The sequence below is a fragment of the Camelus dromedarius genome, chromosome 21 (assembly GCF_036321535.1).
Source record: "Camelus dromedarius isolate mCamDro1 chromosome 21, mCamDro1.pat, whole genome shotgun sequence".
NCBI classification, from domain to species: Eukaryota; Metazoa; Chordata; class Mammalia; order Artiodactyla; family Camelidae; genus Camelus; species Camelus dromedarius.
Window position 1 is genome coordinate 27,954,322 of NC_087456.1, and position 15,242 is coordinate 27,969,563.

Consider the following 15,242-nt stretch of genomic DNA (forward strand, 5'->3'; position numbering starts at 1 on the left):
CAGCCCCACAAGAGGTTCAGCCACCAGTAGCTAAATCCTTTCCCAATTCTTTGTTACTCTCCTGGAATCCACCCAAGAAAGCAAATGGTATTATAACTCAGTACTCTTTATATATGGATGGGATGCTAATCTATTCAGGGGATGCAGAGAACTACACAGTCACAGGTAAGACTTCTGTCGGTGTTGGTAAATAGTTATAGTCTATATAAAAATATATGTAATTACAAATTAATATGTGTATTTCAGATAACTGTAGCATTGTCTGAGAAAGCAGTTTTAAAAGTTGGGTTAGTTATTTTTGCTTCCTGTTACATCACTAAAATTCCATGATCTTTATGGTTACGTTATGCTCACAGTGAAGCCAAAGCTGGAAAAATGGAAAAGGGCTCATGTTGCCTCCCTTCCCCACCCCGCTTCTCCCAAGGCTGTCTCACTGCGTGTTCTCTACCGTTGCTCCCGCCAGTCTTGCCTGAACCCTTCTACTGATACACCTTTGCTCCGGTGCAGAGGGGGCTTTGGGAAGTATTGATACACAGAGCTCAGCATGTGACTCCTCTGCCTCTGACTGATCACAGGATCAAAGCTGGGGCCTGGTGTGGTCCAGCCAGGCTCACCGTGACTGGTTGAGTCATTGATGCCATTTCATACACACACCACTGGCACATGAGTTAACTTTACAGTCTTCACGAATGTGGAATAATCTTAAGACTCAGCAGTGTGACTCAGTGTGATCTCAGTTGTAGACCATTTGAGAAAAACATAGTAGATCTGCCTAGATCATATTATAAAGTGTGATGACACTTCAGTAAAGTGAATGGGTGGAAGCCTTGTGAAACACAGGAGACCTACCTGTATTAGATACGTTGTCCAGTTTTGAATTGTGTTTATATTTGTATCATAATTGTAGTGGTTATATATTTTGTAATAGTTTATATACTATATGTGACTATTAGGTGAGATATAATTAATCAAATATTAATTGATGAAAAACTGAGGCCTCAGAGAGATTAAATTCTTCATAAAAGATCACAACAGGTTAGAGTCAGAGGCAGGATTAATTGTTTATATATTCACTCCTTCACATTAATGCCAGGTGCTCAGGTGGTAGCAGAGAATCAGCCAGACACAGTGCTCATGACTTTACGGCAACACATATGGATGCAGGAATAGGGCGTTTGGGGGCAGGGCCATGGCATTCATCTAATTCTCAGAGTTTACATTTTTTGTGTCCTCTCTAGTAGAAAAGGCTTCAGAACACAAGAACTATTACTTTTGTATCTTATTCATCATGGTTGGATAAAATTCTGTAATACTTATTCTCTGAGGTCAGTATTATCATTCACTCTATTTTGCGAATGAGGAAATTGAGGCACAGAAAGGTTAAGCAACTTTCTCAGCATCGCACAGCCTGGGAGTGCTAAACTTTGACACAATCTCGAACATTCTGGCTGTGATGAAGAGAATGTGCTCTTAACAACAGCCACCTAACTTCTCAGACTTAGTTTCTGAAACTGTAAAATGGAAGTAACTGCAATTTTCAGGATTTTTGAAGGGGACTCATTTTGAAAAACACCTAGAATGTTCTTAGTAAAGAACACTTAATAAAGAGAACTTAACTGAAAAATAAATACTAAAAATAAGTAGATTACACTTGCCTAGGAGCATCTGATGGCATTATTTTAACTAAAAGTTATTGGCCACGGAAATTATTTCAGATGAAATGGAAACACATCCTGGAATAGACTTTACCCATGTGTTACAATTATTACACAAAGGACTTTCATGGGGCCAAACGTATCATCATCATGTGTCATGGCGAAGACACGTTTTAGGCTTATTCTAGACATTGCCTCTGTGAAGCCTTCTCTGACGCCCCCTGCATGCTCGCTGAAAGCTTTCATTTGCCTTGTGTTTTGGTTTGCGTTGTCTTGAATGAGTCTGACTGTGTACCGGTCAGTTTGCCCCACTAAACCATGAGCGTCACAGGGACGCGGCCGGGCCTGTCTCGTTCATGACCGCGTCTCCAGGACTGAGCACAGAGTGGGCAGAGAAGAAGCAGTGCTGAGTAAACGAGTGAGTGAAATCAGCTACCTGATGGGAACAAGGAAGGAAGATCGCAGAGTGGAGTGGGGTGGGAAAGAAAAAGCAATAGGGAAAAGATGTGGAGGAAAAGGGTGAAACCAGAGACAAAGAAACTAGGATCCCATCCCTGCGCTCCGGTCGAGAGGGAAGTGGTGTGGCTGATCGTCGGTCTCAACGTGTGGGCCTTGAAGATTTCCAGAATGTGCAGAATACCATGTGAGGTGACACTGTGCAGAGCCAGAAAAAAGGACAGTGTGAGGAGGAGAGGAGGCCAGAATTCACAGTGGTTTCTCATACCACCTCAGAAATGATACCAAATCTGCCTTATATTGGGGTGAATCATTAACAGACCCGTAAGACTGTAGTATCTGCATTAAAAGATCATTGCAAATGTTGCCATAGTATAATAGATGCCCCAAATATAATATAAAGAAAGTGGAATATTTTTATAGTGTCCATAACCATCTTTTCCAACTGGAGTGATAATGGGTTCTTCACCGGTTTGATAACACGCATGACATTTTTGGCTGCATCCTCCTTGGTGTCTCACAAGCAAATGTATTTCTTGTTGTCTTTATCTCCAAATGGCAGAGGATACAAAGCCCAGTAGGGATGCAGTGTTGGTCACTAGGGTAAGGAACTAAGCCAAAAACTTGATGGTGAGGTTCAGAGTTGTACCTGATGATTCTGACATAATAGCCCAGAAAACGGGCCCAGAGACATCAAGAAATCCTAGTCAGTAATTGAAAGAACAGATTCAAATCTGGGTCCGTCTGGCCTCAAAAGCCCATGCTTTTCACCTCTACACATTTTACATATTGAACACATTTTATTATTTCTTACAACAGCTCTGAAAGGGAGATGGAAGCCCGATTACAAACCCCAGAGCATCTGAAATGAGTCTAGGGCTGCTCTCACACAATGCCACAGGCTGGATGGCTTACACAACAGGAATTTATTTCTCACAGTTCTGGAGGCTAGACATCCAAGATCAAGGTGTTGGCAGGTTTGGTTTCTCTCGAAGCCTCTCTCCTTGGCTGGCAGACAGCCTCCCACTCCCAGTGTCCTCACGTGGCCCTTCTTCTTTGTGCTCCTCTGGGGTCTCTTCCTCTTCCTGTGAAGACACCAGTCGTGCTGGATTAGGGCCCTATCCTTATAACCTCATTTCACCTTCGTCACCTCTTTCAAAGCGCTCTCTGCAAATATAGTCACATTGTGGGTGAAGGCTTCAATGTGTACATTCTGGAGAACACAGTTCAGTTCGTAACAGCATCCTAAAGTGTCTTCTCTATTAGCCCAGGCAGACCGTTCACTTGTCTCGAGATTCTCAAATTGCATGCCAGCTGAATAAATGGCCTTTAAGATCTCTCTGAACTGTAAGGTTTTATACCTGTGATGTGCACAGAATTTAGGTCCTTTGTGTCTTCAAGGCTTACCTTTCCACTAGGAATCACAGAGAAAGCAGAATGGGAAAGGGAATCTGGCTGCTTGAAGTCAGCCAGGAGAAAACTGATGGAGAAATCCGCTCTGGCCACTGGGTCTCCCTTTAACCTTTATAGCTAATTTAAATCTATGCCGCATTTCATCATAATATGTATCTCAGCTGCTGTTGGTACTCATTGCTCATCTTTGTGTCAGGATATTTGTGACTTAATGTCCTTTCCATGCGGAGTGGTTTGTGGAGGGGACTTCTATTCATGAGAGCTGGTGCTGTCAGTAGTAGCCAGAGTTTAGGGTCGCTAAAATAGATCTGTGCAGTGCTGAAATGTCAGTTCATAGGCTGCGAAATGGAAGATGCCATCTACTAGAGAAGAGAAATAGTTGATAATAACTTTCAGGTAAAAGAGTAACACGCTTACTGAAGTTCAGACATGCAGATACTTGATACCTGGTAGTCCCGCCATGCAGATAAAAGCTCTTCATGTTTGATGTAATTCCTTCTAGCATTTCATTCATTTTAGCAAAATTGACCTATGATGTATAATTTTGAATCCTTGCATATTCCCTAATTATGAATATATCCCATATCATTAAGGATTTTTCTAAAAATATTTTGAAATATTTTAATAATGTCACAGTCCATCTAACGAACGTACACTAATATATTTAAGTGCTTGAAACATTCAAAAGTTTCTGACTTAACCTCTGCTTTAAATATTTTGTGGCAAATATTGTTGTACATAAATCTTTGCTCGAGCTCTAAAAGGGGAACGGCTAAGTCATAGGTAGCAAACATTTACAGAATATTTGATACACATTTTCACATTGTTTTCCAGAAAAGTTCATCAGCAATGAATGTTATATTCTTAAATCTTTGATAATTTTACAAGTTGAAATTTTTTTTATTTCTATTTACACGTTTGACTACTGGTTTTACTGCACACTTTTTGTGTGATTATTAGTCATTTGTATTTTACTTTGATTCTGCTGATGAGCAAAGATTTAATAGGGGTGAGGATTAATTCTAGAACTTCTTTGAGAGCTATGTTTCATACCCTGTTTTGTTTGGTTACAGTCCTCTCCACTTCTGAAAGTTCTTTGCCTTCCACACCATCAAAAATGTCCTTAATAACTTGGCTTGCTGTCCCCTCCCAAATATGCAAAGTGTTGACCTTTTATTTTTTTTTCTCACTCCTGCTCCATTTCTGTGTAGCTTCTTTTCAAGTTTCCACATAGAACTAACATTCTTCCATTATGGGTTAAAAAAAAAAAAATGGATCCAGCCGCCATGGTGGATTCGGGTAAAAGTAAATGCATTTCAATTCAAAAGCCAGTTAGCGTCAAGGTGGCTGGAATGTTTTTCTTCTTTCTCTTAAATATGAAGCATTAAAAGTCAAAGGCATTGCTGCACCTTGAGTTAGTACAAAATATATTTAAAAATGCATACAGTTCAAATTTTTTGCCTTGCATAGGCCATAAGCTAGTAGTATGGTGGGTCAGTTGTGACACTGAAAAATGAATCCAGTTAGAGAGGCTCCCGAAGGCTGTTGATGTCTGCTATAATAAATAGCACACACTTTAAGTCAAACTTTTTCATTCTGTATTCAAAGGTAATGGATTTTTCGTAACCATAGTAACCTTGGTGTATTTCTGGATAAATACATGAGGTATATACATTCTAGTTTTATTTTTGAATATAAACTACCACATTATGTATTACTAATAATATGAAAAATAGGTTGTAGGTTAGTATAATGACAGCTTAAACTAGTATGCATTTTTCTTCCACAAAAAATAAATATTTATCAAAAGTATCAGTTCAATTAATTTTTCCCCTAGTTTTGTGGTGTTCTGGTAGTGCCATTTATCTTTTTTTTTTTTTGCAAGATCTCCATTAATCTCTTATTTCTGTCTCATAACAGATTTTTAAGAATTTCAAGGTAAAAACAGTTGTGCTTTAAAGCTTATGATTAAAAACATTATCGAAAGATTGAAGGACCTAACTTGATATCACCAGCAGAGCTATTGCAGGCCACTTAATATGTGTGAGTACTGTATGTTCATAAAGAGGTAGAAAAAAGGAACCTTTTGTGAGACTGTTCAACATCCTGGGATTGTTTCAAAGTTCAGGCTGATAGCATCCTGATTGATGAGGACTCTCCAAACTGTAGCCAACCAGATCATCCTCATTTTAAATGAGCACCCTACCAGAAACTGGCAATCTTGAAGAAGTTTGCAAGATGGTTCAGAGAAGCCTCCAAAGTTTTGGGAAACAAGGATAGCAAGATGGTAGTAATTGGGAGACGTAAACCCCCAGCATGGCGAGGTTTACGTGAGTTGTGATGACCGGGAAGGAAAGAATGGTCATCCCTCTGGACAGTTCTTTTCTTACTCCGTGAACTGTCCTTAGTTAACCCAACCTCAGCCATTGCTGCCTGTAAACACTAGAATGTCAAAGGAGGGGGAAAGGTCTAAGGGACTCCATAAAAAAATGATACCTGACACCAAACCTTAAAACACGAATATTTGCAAGTATATTGTCTCATATTATGTAGTAGTGCTGTGATACATCAAATTGGCTGATTTTTAGCAGCATGGATGGCATCTTCCCACTGATGCGCCCTGAGGACCAGAGCTTCTTGATCAGTAAGACTGAGTTAGTAAAACAAGGAAGACAGCAGTTAGAGAGAGACACAGAGCAGAGAAAGACAGAAGAGAAGAGGGGGAGGAAAAGCAGGTGAATTTCTGGTAAAGTCAGGTAGACAATAAGTGTTAAACCTTTAGTCACTAAAAGTGCTAAAACTTTTTTTTTTTTTTGGTCTTATTTGCCAAGGTCAAAAAGAACCATGTATAAACAGCAAAATAGAAATGTTCATCTTAAACTTTCCAAACACTTAAGTCTTACAATGAGAAATTTATGGTAGAAGAAGCTGTATTGCTTGCGGCACGATAAAAAGCATTTAAAGGTTAGGTGCTTCTAACCAAGCGTTGTAAGGAACCTTATCAACACACTACAAATTGAGCTAAATTATATTCATTCGCACTGAGGAAGATACTAAAGATCTTCTCTTAGCAAAATAAAACTTCACTTTAACCTTGATATTTTCTTTCATTTTGCATTTAAAAAAATCAAGTTGTAGATTTATTCCAGCTTTGGGTTTTTTTGGGGGGGTAGATAATTAGGTTTATTTATTTCCGTATTTTAATAGAGGTACTGGGGATTGAACTCAGAACCTGGTGCATGCCTGGCATGCGCTCTACCACTGAGCTATACCCTCCTCCCATTTTGCATGTTTGAATACCACAATGCAGTGATTCTAAATCACTCCTCTTACATGAAGTAATGTTACTGAGGGGAGTACTGTTAACGTGCTTGTGTTCTAATCCATAAGGTAAAGTATTAATGAGACAGCATGTGAGGGTTTTCAGGTAACTCAATGATCTCATCTGTGAGTGGTGGTTCCTCTCTGTTACAAACTAAGTCATACCGTGTGCCCATTTTATGTCACAGACAGACAGCATTAAATTCTACAAAGTCTAAGAAACCATGAGGATACAAGGGAAAAAGCCCAAAGAATGAAAAGAAGCCAAGTTACCAAGCTGCTAACTCTGTGATCAAAGACTCCTGAAGAGTTGCTTAAGGCTTAGCAACACACCAGATCCTTGGGTTAATGAACAATGGATGCTTAGCTCCAAAAAGCCATGTTCACTTAATAACAAAAGGTCAAGTGAAACGAGATAACTTGTGCAGAATGTTTAAATATCAGTTGTGGTTAACTGTAAGCAAAACAGCTGAAGTGTCATTCTTGCTTTAAGATGCTTCTACAGTGCACAAGTGTGTGGAGAAATTAAACGTTTAAACTTACATTTTAAGATCTGTACCCAAATATTACTTGTGATTTGTTAACCTAATGGATGAATATTAGTCTCAGATGGTAGGAAAGGGCTCTATATTTGAAGGGACTTCTGAGGAATAGTGGGAATAAGATCCAGCTAGCGAAGTAGTGGAGTTAAATCCTGAAAAATGTGTCCTTTCATTGAGAGCTTTACAGATAGAGCCTGCCTGCTACTTTGAGCATTTTGAGAGCTGCCATTATTTTTAATTTTATTTTTTTTTGAAACTTCTTAAATGAATTGTTAATTTATACCAAGAACCTGTCTCAAGTATAGGGCTTCATGAATATTCCCAAACCGAACACACCCGTGCAACCAGCACCTAAGTCACAACACAGAACATGGTTGGCCCCTGGGAGCCTCCCATTGTTGCCTGACTCAGGTGACCTCTTCCTTCATTGTTAGTATAGATTTGTTTTGCTGTATTTGTACTTAATATGAATGGGATCAAACAGTGTGTTCTCTTTTTGGAGAAGGTAGGAGGAAGAGTGAGCCAGTAGAACAACCTTCTGTGTTTCTGCGCCTGTATCCTGACCCCTCTGACCTCTGGGCGGTTGCAGTGACAGTGTCAGCTCTTAAAGTCCTACCTTCCAGAAAGCCATGGGAATAATTGTAAAAGGAAACATCCACCTCCAATTCCAAAACTGGGAAATAATTATAGAAAAGCTTCATCTCTGAAATTAGAACTTAGCACGTGAAATCACTGGCCTGCATATGCCAGCAGAAATCCTTAAATGTCCACTAGTGGAATATTGTGTGGCCATACAGCTTACAATGCTGGAGAAGGATATTTAACAACGGGGAGAGGTGTTAAAAACAAACATTTTAACAGACAGCGTGCAATACATGAGTCTCTTTTAGTAAAACGTGTGTACATGTGTACGTATTCATGGATGTGTATACGTACATACACAGATACGTGTGTTAGGGATAGATGCTTAAGTCTTAACAGTGGTTATTGCCCAGTAAGGGGATTCTAGTGTTTGATTTTCTTTTACTTGAAGGAGTCTTCTTATCTTTTAAATTTACTGCAGTTTGGATATTACAAAGCTTAATTTTTATAGTATGTTCCCCAAATATTTATATATATATTAAGCTTGATACAATAGGTGGATACTTGAGGATCTGATTGCATTAACCTATTAGTACTTACCTTACAGTTCTCTCTAGTCTTTACAAGGTTGATATTTAACCAGGTTGATCACTCACCGTACTCATTTCCTTCTAGCCAATATCACGTATGGTATTCTTCATACCTCAAGCACTATCTACGCTGTCAAAATGTTACACATATTTGATGATCCACCCCAATTCCCACATCTTCCTTTGATTCATAGATTCTTTCATATCATTTTCCTGTAAATTTGTCCTTCAGGTACATTCTGCCTTACAATATTAACTTATTTTAAAGGGGAGAAATATTGATCCCGAACAAGAATGTAAGTGTATTGAGTCATTATAACGTTATAATGACATTATTTCTTTTCATAATCTCTATAGTAAGTACCATAGGAATAAGGACCCAATTGGCATCAACTAATCTCTTATGGAACTGAGTGGAGATGAATTGAATTAAATTAAAGAAACACTGAGAATCAGTAAATTAATATTTTAAAGTAAGTGACAACAAATACCGATGCATAATTCAGAACAAATTAATATGCTAAATGTGGTAAACAGTTTTAATGAGGTAGGCTGTTCCTGTAGCATCTTAGAATTCTTCATTTAATTATCCAATACATAGCGAATTATTTTTCAGTTAACTACTTGTGTAAGTTTGCTGGGGCTGCCATCACAGAGCATCACTAGGTGGATTAAACAACCAAAATGTATTGTCTCACGGTTCTTGGGGCCAGAAGACCCAGATCAGTGTGTTGGGAGGGTTGGCTCCTTCTGAGGGCTGTAAGGAAGAATCTGCTCCGTTCCTCTTCCCTCGCTTCTGGTGCTTTGCTGGCAATCTCTGGTGTTCTTTGACTTGTAGTTGCATCTCCCTGATCTCTGCCTTCATCTTCAAGTGGCATTCGCCTTGTGTGCTGCTGTATGAGGACACAGGTCACATTGGATTAGGACCCACCCAATGACTTCATCTGAGCAATTACAGCTGCAATGACCCTCTAAATAAGGTCAAGCTCTGAGGCACTGAGGGCTAGGATTTCAGTATACGAATTGTGACGAGACACAGTTCATCCTGTAACTATGTGTTTCATGCTGTGATTAGTAGCATTATAAAATTTTCCTCAAACACCTCAAAGAATTAGGAAACTAGACGGCATCTATTTAAAATCAGCTTAAAGACTGATACATCCCACGACAGTCATAAAAATTATTTAGAAAAGAGCGAATCACTTTTATCTGGAATAGTTCATTCATTCAGTGAATATTATTGAGTGTCTACGCTGCAGATTCTATGTAGACGCTCGATACTTTTCTAAACATTGAGGATCCATTGGATAACAAAAGATGCAGAGGGCCTGCCCTCGTGGGGCTTATATTTCAGTGGGAAATGGTTAGAGATGGCATCATAGTCTTCATGTTGTATCTATTATGTCTTCTTGAAATGAATGAAGACTGACTCTCCCCTGACGCTATTTCTTCTTCAGCGATTTTTGTGGATGTGAATCGTTCTCTGACGTCCCATGTAATTCAGAAATCAAGAGGCCAATGTCAGCATCCCCTGCCTCTCTTCTGCCATACACCCTTCCAGGTTATTACCTCTCTGCCTTCCTCGAATACTTCCTTTAATACACTGATCTGTGAGACCCAGGCTCTTTGGCCACACAAGTTATTTTCTCTGATTTGCTCATCTTGACTAACATCTTGCCCTGTTCCCTGAGTCAGTAAAGACTTGAGCACATAGATTTTTGCCCCTTCCTCTCTCTCCACCCCCAAACTGCCAGCACCCTGTGTGGTTTCAACTGTCGTGGGAGCAGTCCTTCAGCAGCTCAGCCTCTCAGATCCTTTACCTTCTCGTCTGTAGGAAACTTGACCTTGACCGTGCTCTTAAGTTCTTGCTTTCACTCTGGGATCCTGGATGTTACTTTCACTTAGAAATACTCCAGGTCTAACACACTAAATTCAAATGTCCCACTGTCCAGCAACAAACAACCATCCCCCAGCTCTTTCCCTCATTTACTCGCATGAAAAGTATTTGTGTTCTTTGAAACTCTCAGTTTCGTAACCCTCCCAGCTCTCACTTTCTGTTTTCTTTTTAAAGTAGCTTCAGAGGATAGAACCTGAGTTTTCTTCTCAGTTTTCTCAACTTTTTTGCCCTCTTATTACTCCAATATATTCATGTGAAAACCCATCAAAACTAGATCAATAGATTTGTCTGGGTTTTTGACACCCAAACCAAGGGGTCCTGAGTTCGGCCAAAAAGGAATTCGATAAACATACAGATTGGTGCCATTTTTGTATCCAATATTCTCCAGTGTCCAATCGGCTTCTAAATACATGCTGTCAACCTTTCTTTATCGCCCTAGTGTTTTGCTGCACATTTGCCATTGCCAGTTCTTCAGTCATTGTCCACAGTTCTTATCTCTGACCTCTCTGAATCTCAGCAAATGACTTCGCTTTTCACCTCAAATTGAAACTCTTGGATGAGATTCCTCAGTTTGCTGCCATGAACCTTTCCTACATCAGAACTGAGGTTTTTCTCCTTCTCTTAGGAAACAAAGAAGAACTGCTCATCCCCAGCCGAGGGCTAGTCCCCCTCTGGGTCCTCTTCTGCCTTGGTGAGGACCTCTGTCAGTTAGCCCTACTTTTCCGGTGTCTTTATCTCTCCTCCTTCGCTAGCTCCTTCCATCAGCCTTTGATAGGCTCACGTCTCTTACGTGTGAAAGGAAAATAAGACAAACATGGGAAAAAATGCCTTGTTTGAGTTTCATCTCCCACATATGCCCCCAGCCTCGCCTCTTTCCCTTTCAGAATCATGTTCCCTACCTCCATGGGCTCTTTCTTTTCTTCCTAACCCCCTGTATATTTTTCTTTTTTTTAAACATTTTTTATTGATTTATAATCATTTTACAATGTGGTGTCAAATTCCAGTGTTCAGCACAATTTTTCAGTCATTCATGGACATATACACACTCATTGTCACATTTTCTCTTAACTTGATCACATCTGCAAAGACCCTATTTTCCAACAAGGTCACATTCACAGATATGAGGATTAGGACTTGAATGTATCTTTTAGGGGAACAAGATTCAACCCACGACCCTTCTATTGGCTCCATAACGACTTCACCACTCAGTTGGAACCATTCTCACCAGGTTATCAAAGTTCTTGCAGAGCCAATTTGGGGCCAGTGTGAGGGTTGTATAGTTCATGATACTTGGACAGGTTATTGATCACTTTCTCCATCACAGAACAGTCTTTTCCGGGTGTCTGTGGCAACCATCTTCTCAATTTCCCTGTTACTGCTCAGGCTCTGATACATCCTTCTCTTCTGTTCCTTCCACCCACAAGTATTGGTTTCTCTCAAGGTTCTTCTTGGAACACCCTGCCCCATATCCTTGTGATGATGATCGCTCCAATTCAGACATTTGTTCTAAGCTGTGGACATTTTTCCATCTACATATTGGACACGCCTGCCTCAGGCATTTCACTCCAACTTCCTACAACTGAATTCACTGTATCTGCCACCTCCCATAAAATGTGTTCTGTTTCCTGAGCTTCCTACCTCAGGATCATGACCGAGAACACTCATCCTATTAGTATTGGTATTACTAACAATAATACTCACCCTTTTGCCAGAAATAAAAACCCGGATTTAATCTTGGACTCCTTTCATCTTGCACATCCAGTCTTAAACTAAAATCCAAAGTCCTTATGCTGGTCTACAGCCCTTCCTGGCCCTCGTCTCCTTTCTTAGCTTTCTCTTTTGTTATTCTCCCACTCCCATTTATTTCTGTAGGGCCGGGCTGCTTTCTTTTTGTTTAGATTTCTTTGTTTAAATACAGCAAGCCTTCCCATTTCCAGACCTTTGGACTTGCTGTTTACCCTGACTGGAATTCTCTTTTTCCAGGTCTTCAGATGGCTGGATTGTTCACCTTGAGTTCTCGGACCTTATCCAACCTTCTCTGTATTAGGACAACCCTAAATGATGTAAACACGCACACGCTCATGTTGGCTTCATGTGGCAGACACACAGTAGAAATTTATTTCTTGTTCACACCCCATGCTGGTGAAGAGTTTGGTCAGTAGAGCTTCCTTGCTCTCCACAATCAGGGACACAGGCCGATGAAGGCTCTGCCATCTTTAACACATGATTCCCCAGGCTGCTCTGGAGTTACCTCCATGGCTGTAGCAGGTGAGGAAAGAGAATGAAGGACAGTAAGCTGGATATTTTTATGGGCCAGGCCTGGGAGGGACACGTTTCATGTCTGCCCACATTCTAATGGCCGCAGCTCAGTCTCACAGCTGCCCCTAACCAGCAGGGACATTCAGTAGGTGGCCTAAAACAAAACTCATTTGCTTGCCTTCAGTTCTGTGAGTAAGAAGTTTGGGTGGGCTTAGCTGGGTTCCCCATTAGGGTCTCCTAAGGCCAAGAAGAAGGAGTTGAGCAGTTTGAGCTCTCTTCTGGAGGCGCTGGGGAAGAATTTACTTCCAGGCTTATTCAGGTTGTTGGCAGAATTCAGTCCTTGCTGTGGTCAAGCTAATGTCCCCATTTCCTTATAGGCTGTCAGCCTAGGGCTGGCTTCAACTTCTGGAGGCTTCATTTAGGTCCTCTCACAGGCCCCTCCACCTCAGTGATGAGGATCTCCTCTTGAAGAGCGAGTCACTGGCAGTCATTCTTAGCAGTCTTCCCACTACAAAGTTCAGGGGGCAGAATTACGCAGGTGTGACATTGCTAAGCCTTGGTTTCCCAGTGAACTGGAAATAACAGTAACCTACTTCAGAGACTTAATATGAGAATTAAATGTGGTAATGCAAAAAAAAAAAGTTGGTGCTCACAATGCTTGTGGAAGTTTAATTAACACTTGCTTTTAGTTGTAGAAATAATAGCTATTGTTAAAACGTAATAAAGATTCTTAATACCAAAAGTCCCATCCAGACATGTCTCTTGACTACATATTCAATTTAATTCAGAAAATATTCATTGAGCATCTACTGTATACAAGTTACTACATCAGAGGTTGGAAGTTACATACGCGATTACAGTATTTTCATTTTTCCTCAAAGCGTTCCCAGTTCAATTGCTTGGATGGAAATATACACAACTAAACATGGTGCTGTGCTATTTTCTGTAACAGGTGTGAGAGCAAAGAAAGAAGCAATTAATCAGGAAGATAGTGTCACAGAGGAGGTGAATTGTTGGGGGGCTTTAGAGTGGCATTTCAGAGCTGAGGAACAGGCAAACCCAAGGATCTTGGTGGAACAGTCAACGGCACAGAGCTGTGAATATGCGTCTCATGCAAATTAAACAGCACACAGTTAACTGTGACTGACCACCCTGGGTAAGTGGCCAACAGCAGGGAGAGGCAAGGCAGGGGTCAGAATATCCCAGGTGCTACAGGGATGCTGAGACACGTGAACTTTGTTCTGAGGCAATGGAGAATCACTGACGTAATGACACAACGTGAGCTAATCAATTACAGAAAGTAAATAATTGAAATAGGACTTTACTCCAAAATAGTTCCGGCTGAACTTTATACAGCTGTTGTCTCTGTTCAGTGGGCGAAAGGACTAGTCATTTAGAATTTTAAATGCAAAAAGCTAATTGGACCTAACAATGCAGATGGCAGGGGGGTGAGGAGAAGAGGAGAGAAAAGCATTAGGTTTATTTGTTAACAGCTCTATTGTATTATATTTCTGTGCATTAGTCAGTGTAAAATAAAATCTACTTATTTTAAATCCTTTTAAATGGTGTTTAAATATTTCCTGATGACACAATCCGCTAGAGTGTTTACCCTTGGTACGTATTTCCATTAACCTTGTTGCTGATACTAAGGCTAAACTGTATATTTTTAGGGGTCTTGATTACAGAATCAACCCTAGTGACATCATTATAAAACCACATCTGGATAAGCTTTAGAGGCTTTGTCTTTCTATCCGATTTAGAAAATTCAACAAACTATAGGAGAATGCCACTGTTAACAGACTCTACATCTGCAGATTATTAGAGTGCCCTTTCTCTAAAAATAAAGGCAGAGAGGGATTAAAAACTCTGAAGCTATAAATGCTGTAGAGGAGTATCCAGTCACAGACATCAGGGACTTTAGGGGAATTTAGTTGTAATGAATGTATAATAAGAAAAACGAGGCAGAATTTAAATTCAAGGTACTCGTTCCTCATGTCTTACTTTTGTCAATATTTTTCACTGTCCATGTGAATGCTCCAGTTCCCTTAATATTTTTATAAGTTATTTTCAAAATGGTATCTTCATATCATAGCTACAAACAATGAATGCCCAGGAAAGCGTAGGTTACTTCTTTTAGTAGAAGAATGACTTGATGATGGAATCAGGAAGAAAATGCTTTACTTCATTCTCCTAAGTACTTGATAGCTATCTTAAATTGGAAAGAAATGCCTTTTACACTATATTTGATTTTATCCATGGCAAATGTTTGACTGCTTCAAAAACAGTGATTATTATTCATTCTTGGTTTTACAAAGTAAATATATGCTTTAGTTCTGAGTCCTGAGTCTTTCCGTTGTAAATGTTGGAAATTCAACTATTTCATTTTTGTTTCTTTCTGGAATGAGATTCACTCACTCTTTTTTTTTTTTTTTTGAGGAAGGAGGGAGAGGGGTAAACAAAGTTTATTCTAGGAAGTGCAACTCATTGAGAGATAAAACCATTTTAAAATTTACATATATGTACCATT

The 15,242-nt window shown here is 39.9% G+C and overlaps 1 protein-coding gene across 1 annotated transcript in view; it reads left to right on the top strand.

Moving 5' to 3' along the window:
• LOC105100345 (usherin) overlaps nt 1–15,242 on the top strand; it is a 370,866-nt gene that overhangs the window by 36,149 nt on the left and 319,475 nt on the right. The window contains exon 9 of the mRNA XM_064477011.1: nt 4–165. Coding sequence (XP_064333081.1) covers nt 4–165 — 162 coding nt within the window. The remainder of the gene's footprint in view (nt 1–3; nt 166–15,242) is intronic.